We start from the raw sequence: 14,219 nt of genomic DNA on the forward strand, positions 1-14,219 counted from the left end.
TGAGCACCCCAAATTTCATTACACATGTTAAAGTCTAATCAATCTATCAAGTTGATCCATTAAAATATGATTAATCCCCATAGTCAATTGTAAGGAAATGCCATGAAAACATCAAAACCAGCAACGCACCAGTCTGACTTCCATATATTTTTAATGATGTCTACAAAAAGAGTTTTGTTTACAAGTAGGGCTCAATATTTTGTTTCTGGACAACAATGGAGCTCTGTGACAGAGTTTTAATAGGCACACAATACTTGTTGGCAGAAACCATTGGTCTTTTTGTGGACATGTGGACGGTGGCGGTGCAGAACTATCGCCGGCCTGATCCTTTTAAAGTGGACTCTCTGTGAGGCCCAAAGCTCTAAATCACCGGTGAGCTCACGTCCCCCTTTATACAGAACTAACTCGGTCACGGGGGGAGAGAAGAAAAAAAGGGACAATGAAATGACATCACCTGCCATTTGTTTAGCCCATGATGCCATTCAGTTCGCTCCGCTCGGCTCACATGTCCCTCCCCCCTCTCTCCCTCTCTCTGTTGTTGGACATGTTCCAGATTTGTCTCTGGTCGTTCCTGCAGCAGATTCCAGCAGCATCTATTGTAATCCCAGCAGCGCTTCCTTACATCTTTTATAACCCTGTGAACCGCTTGGCGTCCAGCCCCGCTCCCTGCTGATGGACACGCATGTAAACAAAGCCGGAAAACAAAAGCATAACCCCCCCCCACACACACACACACACCCTTTTTTTTTTTTTTTTTGAACATCCCGCCATTGTGTAACCCGGCTTCCTATGGAGGGTATTTGAACCCCAGATGCACAGTAGCACACGTCAGAGTCGGTTTAACTTATAATAACAATATGTTTATTATTTCTGTAAACATGGCGGTTATAATTGGCATCATCATCAACACACAAACACCTTCACATTCTGTAAGTTAAAATAGCTTCATAGATACAAAAAAGAGAGATGGACACATGGATGGAGAGGGAGGTGTATGAGGAAGAGGAGGAGGAGGGAGGGAGATGTGGGGAGGGAAACGAGGCCAGCGCAGAGCTTCGGGCATCCAGGAGGAGGTCGGGAGGTCTCAGTCCAACACGGAGCCCAGTTCAGCCGGAAGACCCTCGGCCTGCCGCCACTGTGCGTTACGTAGCTTGAACCATTTCTGGAGGGGAAAAAAAAAAAGCATAAATAAATAAATAAATAAAAATATGAAAGAGGGGGTAAACAGTGGGGGTTTTGTAGGAGGAAGACATGCACATTTGGCTGCAGAACCTGAAACACGAGAGCGATGAGGTAACTGGGTCCGGTTGATCCGAAATGCAGCAATGACATGAATATTCCTGAGAAATTATCCAGGTGGAGTTCTGCTATTGTCAGGAGTGATTTGAACCAAAAACACTGACGACTCCAAATGCATTGTTATGCTTTCCTCATCCCCAGGCCACTGTCTACATTTACATGTGGCTTAAGCAATGGCTTCGCCCGACTGGAAATAACAACCAGGGGTGTAAATTCAGCTTCCTATACAAAGGTGTTGGACTGGAAACCTAATAGTGCTGTTTACATATGCTGTGGTTATAGAAAGCATCCAAGCAAGACACAACATGGGATTTAGTACATGCACAATATTTTGACGGCTGTCTGTAGCTGTCAGTGCACAGAACAGGTTGGTGCAGTCGTGGTCAAAGCATAAGAAGCTGCCATGACATCATAATGAGGAGTTAGATGAGTTCATACTAATCTCATGTTTGTATAACAGGATGTAGACAGATCGTGTTATCTTAGTTTAGCATGAAGTCTAATCCCTACACAAATTTGAATACAATTATGACAATCTGCAAAGTCTCATCCGGTTTCAAAACATTATTAGTTAACTTGGAGGCTGACAAACTGCGAAAATTAACGTATTAAATCCTCACTCAACTTTTTAAATGGTAATTTTTAGACAGGATTACATCCATATGAGTACAACTCAACAGACTACATGCTACACACTAAACTATAATGTCCACCATTGGCTAAAGTTAACATGTAAACATAACAGCTATTGTTTTTAATATATTTTGGCATGATAGCGTTAGCGTTAACTTTATTGTTAACACACACTGATGTCTGGCAATTAATTGTTCAACTTTAACGTTAGCATGGCAACGGTCATGTTTACTACTATTGAATTTAACAGACTGGAGATTTAGCATATATTTAGCATTTTATCATGTTACATTACAGTAGCTACAGTAACTTTAAAGGGATAGTTCAACATTTTGGCTAACTGGCCCATTGCCATAACCCCTATAGTCATAGTAGGTTTGTTACCTTTATTTGTCGGGGCAAGCTGTTTTTAGATCGCTACACTACGGAGGCTCATGGGATTTCTTGGTTTCCCTCATCAAATACACAATCCAACAACTCCAAAACGCTCTGGTGGACAGGTTGTGACCTGCACATTCACCACGCTATGAGATAATAACCGAACGTTACGAGACAGAGTTGTTTTAGAGGTAAATTTATACAAAACCGCTGATGCGCGTTCCCTTCGGGGGCAGTTTTTCAGCAAGCAGTCTCTGCATTTGCTTCAAAGACAACTCTGTCTGGTAACGTTCTGTTATTATCTCATAGTGTGGTGAATGTGCAGGTCACAACTTGTCCACCGTTTTGGAGTTGTTGGATTGTGTATTTGATGAGTTTGATGAGGGAAACCAAGAAATCCCATGAGCCTCCGTAGCATAGCTCTGAGCAGCTCACGGCTCTGCTCCACTGTTCTAAAAATAGCCTGCACCGACAATTAAAGGTAACAAACCTACTGCTATGACTATAGGGATTATGGCAATGGGCCAATTTGCCAAAATGTTGAACTATCCCTTTAATGTTGTCAGTAGCATTAGCACTAATGTGCCAACATGCATTACACTGTAAGTATGAAGTTATAGCAGTTTACAGGATGGCTCAGGTTTATCATCTAAAACTGTGTAGTATTAAGATTGTAAACATGGTTTAAATAATGTTGAGGGTTAAGGACTGTGCTGAAGGTTAACATTACCAGCTGTAAAAACCTTCAAGAAACCATGATTCACAGAGAGAAACAAACTGCAGTTATTTTCCTTTCTGGCTCTCGTTGGCTTTATAATCACATTACAGTCACATTTCTTGGTGCATGTAAATGTGGTGGCTGACTCATGCAGACACAGCAGTGACCCTGAGGTGAAGTTGTGTCAGGGAAACCACAGAAAAACGAATGTTTCCATCCAGTTTTAACAGGGAATGTTTGGCACAGACCCCCGGGCCTGTTTCTCTGGATCCAGTTGCCTGTCTGCTCTCCGACCACTCGGCTAATGACGGCATCGACTGCAGCCAGCGCTACGATAGCTACAACACACCCGCGACCCGTTGCCGCATCGCTGTTTTTGCCGTTCAGGTTGTCAAGGGATCCACAACAGAGCTGACATCATTTTGATAACACCGAGGGGAAAGGGAGGGATACGACTCTGAGGCTTCGAGACACACGACCCTGACTCTGATGTGTGCGGAACAGTTTCCACATTTTATACTGAAAACATATTAGATTCCCATTTGGAGGTTTCTGGGTTTGCACTTAAAAATATACAGGGACAAAATCAGTCTCAGTCTCGAAACTTGGTTTCTCATGCTGCAGGTCTGGCCTTTAAGGGCTTAAGTCTTTAAAAATGTCATTTACCTCTTCCAGGATTTGAATGGACTTGAATTGCTTTGTACCTTGTATTGTTTCTGGCCCTCTCTCAAAGTACAAAAGTTCTTTGAATGTCTTATAAAAGCATTACACACATGCCATCTCTGAACAATAATGTCAAGATTTATAATCCTGCTGACCCACACAATGGTGCTTGTGTCATGTTTTCCCCTCGACTAACACCGGATTACATAACCAGGTCTTTCAAACTTGACTCTACCTTTAAAGCCCTGACTTTGCAGCACAGTAAAACAAATAAAATAAAATAAAATCTGTGAAAGGAGCTTAAACACGCCACACAGAAGCTGAAGCACATTGTAAACGCTGTTAATGTGAAACGGGGAGTGGCGGCAGGAGGGGGGGGGGTGTGTTTCCTCAGCTACACCTCCTCCAATGAGACCTTTGTTAACAAGTCCAAAAACACTCCAACTCCAGGAGGTGTGCTGCAGGAAGAAAAAAAAGAAAACCAGAAAAAAAAAACATCAGCTGGGAACGAAGTGAGGTCCTTTGATGAGCGGCCAGATCTTTACCTCACTGTGCCTGGACTGGGCCCCCCCATGTCACATTGGCCACAGCTTCTCCAACCTTCCCACACAACAAATAGTAGCTACCAGTCTCTAACACCAGAGGAAGGATTGGGAAGCAGTAGCCTATGGTGCATTAAAAAAAAGTCATAACCTCTCTTGAAGCAGAAAAAGCTCAATTTAAACCTTGATGGGCAGAGCCAAATAGTAAAACCCATCTGCTGTCACGGTAATGACAGGGTGAAGATGCATGGGGATTGGCTGTAATAGAGTTAGATGCAGTTAAAGCTAAGCTAAATCAAATTGGTATCTTTTCTGTCTTTTCTTGTTCTTTGCATGTCCACTCAAAGATACATCTTGACGGTCACACCGAGGCTTGATGTCTGGGCGACACATTTTGGCGAATGAGTTCAAGATATTTCGACAGTTGGCGACAATCAAACAATTGGCTTGTTTGACGTGCACATCACCACAATGCATCTGCTAAAAATACAGTGCTTTGTACGACAACTGATCAGCAAGCCTCCACAACCAATAGTTACCCATAAACCTCCTTTTTCTGCAAAGATTCACATGGGTCCTCACAACTGTTCTCACATCTGATCAGAGTGACTGGTTTGGATCACCTCAGGCTGCAAAATAAAACTTCTGGCCGATCATGGCCCAAGTCTGGCACGTAGCTACACTTGCAGAGTCCAGCTGTTATCCTTCAGTATTGACCGACAGCTGGAATATTTTCTGTACTGCACAGCACATTGGTCCAGATGTAGGAGTAGCATCAGATAATCGTACTGTGTATGGGCCAGATTTGGGCCATAGAACCGGGCCAGAAGAAAACAAACATGTGGCTCAACTTGGCCAGATTTGTTTAGCTAACTGATGTCTATTGGATGCATGAATCCCATCATAGAGATTAAGGATTAAAGTATTTTCTCTCAACGTTCATAACTGCTGTTGGATCACAACCAATTAATCTGCTAAATTTTTATGAGCAATCGAGTAACTTCTCGGTCTTTAAAGCACCGGGAAAAGGTTAGAAATGTCTGCTGCAATTTCCTCCAGCTCAAGGTGACGTTCTCTAGCCTAAATATATTGAATTTTCTACAATTAAGACAGGAAATTTAGCGAATTTTCACAATTAAGAAGCTGAAACCAGCAGATGTTTGTCATTACGGCTTGAAAACTGACTTAAACCATTATTCAGTTATCAAAAACAGTTGCTAATTCTCTGTCAATCAATTAATGGACTAGCCGTTGCAGCTCTAAACCACAGGGATTGATGAATTAAGTCTGAAAGATGCAACAACTATCGTATGATATGAAATTCTTCCTGTTTAAATCAGGGGGAAACTCCACGCAGCAGCTGTGTACGCATCGGCATGAAATGTGCAGCAGATTTAATGTTCCCTGAGAAATCTGGAGGAACTGGTTTGTGGAGTCGAAGTGGAAAAACGAGCGACGCAAAACATGTGTCTGACGCACACACACACACAAGTCATTGATTGGTGAAATGTTTGTACTGAGAGAGCTAATTATGAAAAGGACACATGTTCCACGCCATGTGAGAGCTCCGTCTCTCTCTCTCGCTCTCTCTACAGCAGCCTCAACCCGCCTGTCTGCTCACAAACACAAAGACCGGCAGAAATTTGCCTATAAAATGAACCCGATGTTTTGCTTCGACTCCAACAGAGGACAGAATTTACATGCAGGGCTTTAACTCCCAACAAGTACAGCTAAACTCACAGTGGCGTTGTTTGCCTGTCAAATTGCCAACAGCAATAACAACCGACTCGTTTCATCTTAAAGTAAAACATCCGTCACTCCTGTAGAGAGAGATTTCTTTTTTTACAGTGACCTATCCATGAGAGGAATGCTACTGGAGGTGCCTGCAAAGCTTCAGATGTTGTTATCCGTGCTCTGAAGCTTCACATCTGGCTCCTGATGTGACAGTTGCCTCAGACTTCTCAGTGTACAGTACAGTAGGCCAAAGGCATTCCTCACGATCCAGGATGGTGGGAGTGCTATAACGTGTGGGAGAGGAGGGCGAGTGAGCGAGGAGACTAAATACCTCAGGAATAATGTGTTGGGGTTTGATATCTATATATAAAACTAAATGACAGTCACCGAGTGCAACAACATCTTTAAATCTTACTCCACTCAGCGTGTCTGGTCAAAACAAATCAAAACAAGCTGGTGGATAGCAAAACAATATATAATATGGATATTTATAATCAGTTTTTTGGGGTAATTTTCAATTATATTTACATCCTGAACAGTGTCATACAACTTGCATGATGTGTTTATGATACAGTTGTCTCATCCTGACAATTATGAACTCACAAGAAAACATTTTCTAGTTCTTTAGTGTTTGTTTTCTAATGATTTTTAACATCAGACGTCGTTACTGTAGTGAATGTACTGTTGAAACTGAAGGGACAGATGTACAAGACATCTCAATTCACATCATAACTCGAACCCATATACGTTTTTCCACTGATGATGTGGTTGAAAGCTCCAGAAAACTGACCTTGAGTCAAGGTTATTCTGAAGTTTCACATTAAAACCTCAGAGTTGGTTAGGGGTTGGGGTTAGAGTTTGGTTTGCATGATTTTTCAAAACCTGTTTCCGTGTCATTACAGTGACTGAAACTATTGCAGAGGCCCATCTAAGCGTCAGGTGCTGTAAACTCATTAATAATTAATAAATAAAGTTTACAATCAGATTAACCCAGAGTAATATACCCAGGTTGCATTAAGCTGTGTTGCATTTGAGGAACCAGAGTGTGAGTTGTTTCTCCTTGTAAGTGACTGAGGACGTGATTCTCACCAAACATATGACCTCTTCACCCTGAACAGACGAATCACTGTTTGACTGTGTGAAGTGAACAAGTCGTTCTCAGAGCTGAAAAAGCAGCAGGAAACTCGACTCTGACGTGACTTCACCATGAAGAAAGAAAGAAAAAACGACCTGGAGCTGCTCCGCTGACGATCAATGAGGCGCTGCCTTGTGATCGGATGATTATTTCATCCTTCACTGTGACAGAAACACTGACCAGCACCGCCACTGTCCACAAACCTGCTCCATTCACTGTCAGTGGAGCAGCACCAGGTTGGACATTTCAGATTAAAAGTCTTGTTTTTCTTTTAGAAAAGAAAAAAGAAACACCCTCTTCCTGCAGACAGATACTTTGTGTCAGTGCCTTTAGAAGTATTTCCTCAGATATCACCTGACTGAAAGGCTGATAGTGACGATGATAACCCTCATGACTCTGCAAAGTCTCTTTACACCAAGCTGTGATACCATAAAGTCAAGTTTCCTGAGTCGAGATCTCGTGTTTTTAAAGTCACGGCTGGAAGCTCATGTCAAACCTCTGAAAACTGCACAGAAGTCAAATACCAACTAATGAAAATAAAAACATCTAGTAAAGTACTGTGGTAAAGTGCACTCCCACTTGGACTGGCACTCCACTGCAATTCTGTAATATAAAGATAAAGAATATAATTTATCACATAAATGCATAGTTATTCTCTTTTATCAACCGGACCAGTTACCTAATGAAAATACAAGCTTGCAAAATTACACATACACAATTTAACAGAGGCATGTTCTTAATGAATGCCCTATACCTTTATCCTTTAAGTAATAAATGTATAGATATACACTTGGATTCCTATATTAATGGGCTTTTACTTGTACTGGAGTCTTGTTACATTGTGGTATCGGTGTTTCTGAATACTGATACTTAATCTTCCAGCACAGGAGAAAACCAATCAATACACTTCCTATAGGAAACTTGTTTTACATCTGTCCTTATGGGGGGGGGAGGGGGGATGATTTTATGACAAGTATAATAGTGGAAACTATAAGTCTATATGGGTCCTAGAGAAGACATAAATCATTGGTTATTACCAAGCAATGTTACTAATGATTACAGCAGTTCAATCAATGGTTTCATATCCTCTTCAAACTCTGAACGTCCTGTTTGTGTGCAAATCTGCAGCAAACATCTATAAATAAGTCAAAAACATCAGGAAATCATCATCACTACATTCCTGCTCGCAGAAACTGAAAGATTGTGACTGTGAGAACTGAAATAGGAGGTTTCCACTCACTTGTGTGTCCTGCTCTGACAGTCCACACTCCGCAGCCACCAGCATGAGCTCCGTGCCATCCGGATGCTTGCAGCCTTTGAAACTGTCCTCCAGCACTTTGATCTGTTCCTCCGACAGGTTCAGACACTGCATCGATTTAGAAGCCATATTCCTTATAGCTAGTTCGTCCTTGTTGTAAAAAAAACAACAACAAAAATATTCAGCCTCAGTCAGAGCTCCGGTGTCGGCGCCGCGGTGCGCAGAGGACGCACAGCCGGGTGAAGGAGCGTGGAGCGGCGGATGATCGGTGACAGCTCGGCGGGGAGCGGGAGAGTGTGTGAGGGCGGCAGCTACAGCCTGTGACTGTGGGAGTTGAGTGTGTGTGTTTGAAGCTTTTACTACTGTCAACAGAGGCACGTCATGCATGAGGCCAGTCCCACCAGCAGGACCCTCCCACAAACACTGGAACTGGACTGGACCGCAAAACATGCAGCACATAGGGCAGCAGAGCATAGTGTAGTGTGGCCTAATGGCAATAAGAAAACTAAACCAAGTGAGATAGGCCTAGATAAACGTTTGATTGATTTAGACAAAAATTTTAAAAAAAGTTAATAGGCTACAGCAATTTAAGTTTCTGAATATTATTAATGTAGGTAATAATATCCAATGGTATCATTTTAGGAGACAAAATAATCTTGGTGAGAATTTGTGCAGTGTTGTGTGTTTCAGTGCTGTGCTGTTGTTTCATATCAGGCCACTGGGAGGCGCCAAAATCAGCTCAAAAATATTTTTCTTCTTTTTGTCGAGCTATGCAGCCTTAAATAATGTTGTATTTTATGTTGTACACTCACCATATGATGTAAATCCAGGTGATTAAACTGTTGATTCTATCTTGAATTAGAAGGAGGAGTCAGGTAGGACTATAGATCATTACCTCCTGCATGTAGATCTACGTAGACTACCTCACTTAGTGTCAACCATATTGACATTACAAATGCCACGTGACGTGAATTAAATGTATGAAATATTTAGTGATATTAAGGATGGAAATAAGTGTAGACATTGACATTTCTTTCTCACAAAATGACATTAAAATTAAAATAAAAAAGTCATAGGATACTATTCAAAGCTAACCTACTCAATGGGGGAATTTGGTTTGTTCCTAACTGGCAAATCTTTCTGATTTCCTTCAGTGTTGTCATAATGAGTTGCCAGGCAACCAGTGGCACAGAAGTTTCACCACCTTAGTTACTGCTGCTATGCCTGACGAACATTCCGTTTTAGTTTAGCACACTACTTTACGTCGATGTTTACAGCGCTCCACAAGGCTAATTCTCAGTTCTTTTTTTAAATGGCTGCTTAAGTCCCTGTTTTTTAGAGAGATTTAAGAAAGATCCTCTAGTTTTATGTAGCTAAATGTTTATAGCTTGGTTGCTAATTAGGCTAACATCATGTGTCCCTTTAATTGATTGAAAATGTCTCTGGCTAGCTTTTTGCTAAGCTCCATCTTAACAAGCTAAAAGTGAATTACCCTGCACAATTCCTTCGTTTACTTCATTTACCTGTGAGCTGGCTAAACAGGTGCTTGATAAAGGTACTGTATATGTTGATATAATGAACTTGTTTGTTTTTCTTTTTGCTTGTCTGGTGTGTCTCGGTTCCCTTTAGTTTTTTCTTAAAGTAGCTATTTGATTATTCTAAATTTAGATTTTCTGATTTATTTTTACACGCACATTGATAAACAAAAATATGCTGAGTTGTACATGAGAGTGGTACCAATGCTTGGCAAGAAATGTAATATGTTAGCCTACATGTAGGCTATGTCCAAAAATGTTCACCGTTTCCTAAAGATTTAGCTGTAATGTACCAAACACTGCTGATGAAGACAGTATATACAGTAAAAGCCTTAAAAATGGGGAAAAAAGAAAAGAATAAAGGTCACTGGAAACATAATTGCCAAAGTAGCTACACATAGCCTACTGTAGGAATATTATGTAACATGACCATAAAAATCCAATTGGCATATGCTCATAGACTATTGTGTGAGTCCCAGGGGAGCATTTAGGTTTAAACAAGGATACAGGCTGGCTCAGCTGGAGCCTGAAATAATCCAAGGATAAAGGACTAATTTACACTATACTTTAAGATTAATCTGACTCTGTTTATGTTCATGCATCTCATCCACTCTCATTACAGAACATGTTGACTGACTTGAGGAGGGCACAATGCTTTGGGAGCCGCCTGTTCTAGCATGACAACATAGATAAGATACTCCTTTTAAATCGTTTAACCCCCCCTTCTACAATCTTCAACACATAAACACGACACACACACACACACACACACCCTAAAAACACTTTCCTCACCAGCAATTGTTATTACGCAATTTTAACTGCACTGAAATGAGCGGAATATTTACATGACTCACTTTGATGAGATAAACACAGACTGTTATGGTGATTTTGTGGCAAAGGAAACATCCCGACCGAGCATGTTGAATTTCACATGGTAGAAACAGTAAATAGCGGCCTGATAATGCATCTGTATCCTCAACACACACACACACACACACACACACACACACACACACACACCACAGAGTTCCCTTTGATGCTATCTTTGGATTTTGATTAGACCCATAATTATGTGGTACTCTCACTGAAAGCTTGACTTAAGCCACTGCAAAGCTTTCTGGGTGATTTCCTCCTGCCTGCCAAATAATGTCTCGCCCACACGAATCCATACAAAAACCTCACCTGTGATACAGACGGTAAGTTATGATGAATTCAGCCCTCAGACGCTCCATCTATCCTTTAATGCAGCCATCTTTGCAGCGTTGTTTACCGTTTATCTGAGGTCTAATCGCTGGGCTTTTAGGTGTCTAGAAACTGCTTATTTCCTTCTCTACCCCTCTTTTTTTTCTGACAGTCAACAACCACTTAGAAAATCCTTAAAGGGATAGTTCAACATTTTTGGCAAATTGGCCCGTTGTCATAATTCCGATAGATTTAGGAGTAGATCGTTACCTTTAATTGTCGGTGCAAGCTATTTTTAGAATGGCGGAGCAGAGCTAGGCTACGGAGGCTAATGGGATTTCTTGGTTTCCCTCATCAAACTTATCAAATACACAATCCAACAACTCCAAAAATGCCCTGGTGGACAAGTAGTGACGTGCACATTCATCACGCTATGAAATAATAATGTAATGTTACGAGACAGAGTTGTTTTTGAGGCAAATACAGAGACTGCTTGCCAAAAAACTGCCCCAGACGGGAACGTGCATCAGCGGTTTTGCATGAATTTACCTCTAAAACAACTCGGTCTCGTAACGTTCTGTTATTATCTCATAGCGTGGTGAATGTGCAGGTCACAACTTGTCCACAAGAGCGTTTTGGAGTTGTTGGATTGTGTATTTGATGAGTTTGATGAGGGAAACCAAGAAATCCCATTAGCCTCCGTAGTGTAGCTCTGAGCAGCTCGTGCCTCTGCTCCGCTGTTCTAAAAACAGCTTGCACTGACAATTAAAGGTAAAGAACCTACAGTACTCCTGAGACTATAAGGATTGTGGCAATGGGCAAAGTTGCCAAAATGTTGAACTACTGTATCCCTTTAAAGTGCAGGATTGTTCTCTGTCCAGCACGACTGTGGTGTCGCTTGTTTATTGTGAAATCGCAATCTGACACACTCAGAGGAAATTACCTCAAAATGCAAGATTTCATGGGCGTGAGTAGGCAGGGTGGGGGGTGGCGGGTGGTTGATATGTGATAGCCAGCAGGTCCTCAGGCTGGAAAAGCTGAGAACAAAATGAAGTCGGAAGTCAGTGTGTTGACCTGGAAGTCGACCTCCAAGGGCTGAATTTCTCTGGTTTGTTTAGTTTGCGAATCCAAATTTATCTCTGACCTCCCACTGCTCTTCTTGCAGAACTCTACCTCTATATATTGCAAAGGGCTGTGTTGTTGTCGGACCTTCTTGTAGCCCCTGAACGCAGCAATAAAAGCCGTTTCAGACGTTGCACTACACAAGCAGAGTTTGATGAATGATTGAATATCGTCCCTCTCCTACACACCACAGCATATGTTGATCCTGCCGATAACAAGCTGTTGTTTTATGGCGGACAAACATAATTTGTGGGATTCAGTGGAAAAGGCCTCGTCGTCGGGTAAATAAAAACTGCCGCCGTCCGAGCTGATTGGCTGCTGCAGATCGCTCCAGTCGTATTTGAAGATAAGAAAAGTAAATCCTATCTGAAGGTTCAAAGTTCACACCGAGCGCCTGAGGGTGTCGGAGATGTTTCTGCACATGACACCAAGTAGAACAGTACTATCTTTTACTGTTTGTCAGTGAACGTATCGCCTGTTTGTCGTTTTAGTCTCTGTGGGAAAAAACACGATTTCTACTGTTTCACACAAACACTAACTCAAAGTGTCCTTAAAAATGGGTAAACAATGAAAGTGTCAGTGATTTTAAACTCATGTAAACTATGATTATAATGAATCTTATTAACTGTTGGATTTATGTTTGGAGTTAGACCTTTAGATAAACTGACTGTGTCATGTTACTTCACTTTTTCTGCACTAATGTTGCAACAAGAAAAGCAAGTTTTTTGTTGCTGAATCACATGGAGGAGTTTATTTTGGCAATAAACAAATATCCTCCAGTTACTGAGCAAAGTGTTTGGTCTGAAAACCATTAAATCTCCTGATAAATGAGTGACCTGCTGCTGCTTTTCTGCCTACTACATGTGGAATAACAGGACTTCTCTGGAGCCAGAAATAGAGAAACACTATGATAACAGTGAGTGGCCCAGAGTAAAAATATCGCAGGAGGTCACAACCTTTTATTTCCAGTCAGTGTCAGAGATAGTGAAGTCATTCATGAGGCAGGATTTGTGTCCGTAAATGTCAGCGACCTTGTGCGACCAGAACGTCACACACTTGTGATTAATACTGTTAATACTTTATAGCAGTAACGAATGAGTCATGGTTTCTCCCTCACAACAGAAGTCAACAGATTATGAAAACATCATAAATATCTACTTTTCGGAAACTGAAGTTAATGGGTTTCATTGCATTTCTGATTCAAAAAAGGGAAAAAGTGTTCACTTAATGATACTTAATGTCATCCCTAATTTATGGTTTAATTTGCAATTAGTGAATGTTGAAATTGTTTTGAAACCTGCAAATGGTACAAACTCAAGTTTCTACAGCACATATTTTAAATTATAAGACTGAAATGATATGAGGCAAAAAGGATTTTGATTATTTATCCATTACATTACATTTTCAGCACCTCCCAGCAGCATAACAATAATCCATGAGGATATTATTAATTATTAAGTAATTGTATGAATGGGGTCTTTCAAAATTGTAAAGTTTTTGAAAAACTGACAAAATTGCTGATGAGAGTATTTACTTCCTGTTACTGTGACAACATCGTGTGTGTTTTATATCAGAAATAAAGTCAAATTTGATTTGTAAAACTGACTTTAATCTGACACATACTCTCCAGTTTTATTCACACCTAAATTAAGATGAGGTCCTTTTCTCTTTCCTGATTTTAACAAAGTTAAAGTCTCGATGAGGCCCTGACATAAACATAAACAAAAAAAAAATCGAACAATTACAACTAATTTAGACAGAAAAACCTTCACATATTGTTTTCACGTTTTTTGAAACTGTTTTTAGTTCAAAGTAGAGCAGGCAGACTGACTAATGACAGTGTGGAGGTGAAGATGAGCTCGTCCAGCGGTGATCTCATTCTTCACTGTTCTATCTGTAGGACAAGTCACTATTTACATCCACTGCTGTCGTCTTTCCAGCTCAACACGTTTCTCAGCAGCAGATTTATCAGCGAGTCGACTCCTCGACTCTCCAGATAAAACTGAAACACTCACTTCAC

The 14,219-nt window shown here is 41.0% G+C and overlaps 1 protein-coding gene across 1 annotated transcript; it reads right to left on the reverse strand.

Annotated features, from left to right (window-relative positions):
• Window positions 1-878: 878 nt before the first annotated feature.
• Window positions 879-8,672, reverse strand: hopx (HOP homeobox). The gene is made up of 2 exons (XM_083980502.1): window positions 8,343-8,672; window positions 879-1,162 (listed from the first exon to the last, which is right to left on the reverse strand). Exons 1-2 carry the CDS (start codon window positions 8,487-8,489, stop codon window positions 1,085-1,087), a joined length of 225 nt encoding a protein of 74 aa, XP_083836628.1. The 5' UTR covers window positions 8,490-8,672; the 3' UTR covers window positions 879-1,084.
• Window positions 8,673-14,219: the final 5,547 nt, after the last annotated feature.

This window comes from Trachurus trachurus (genome assembly GCF_905171665.1).
Source record: "Trachurus trachurus genome assembly, chromosome: 10".
Classification (NCBI taxonomy): Eukaryota; Metazoa; Chordata; class Actinopteri; order Carangiformes; family Carangidae; genus Trachurus; species Trachurus trachurus.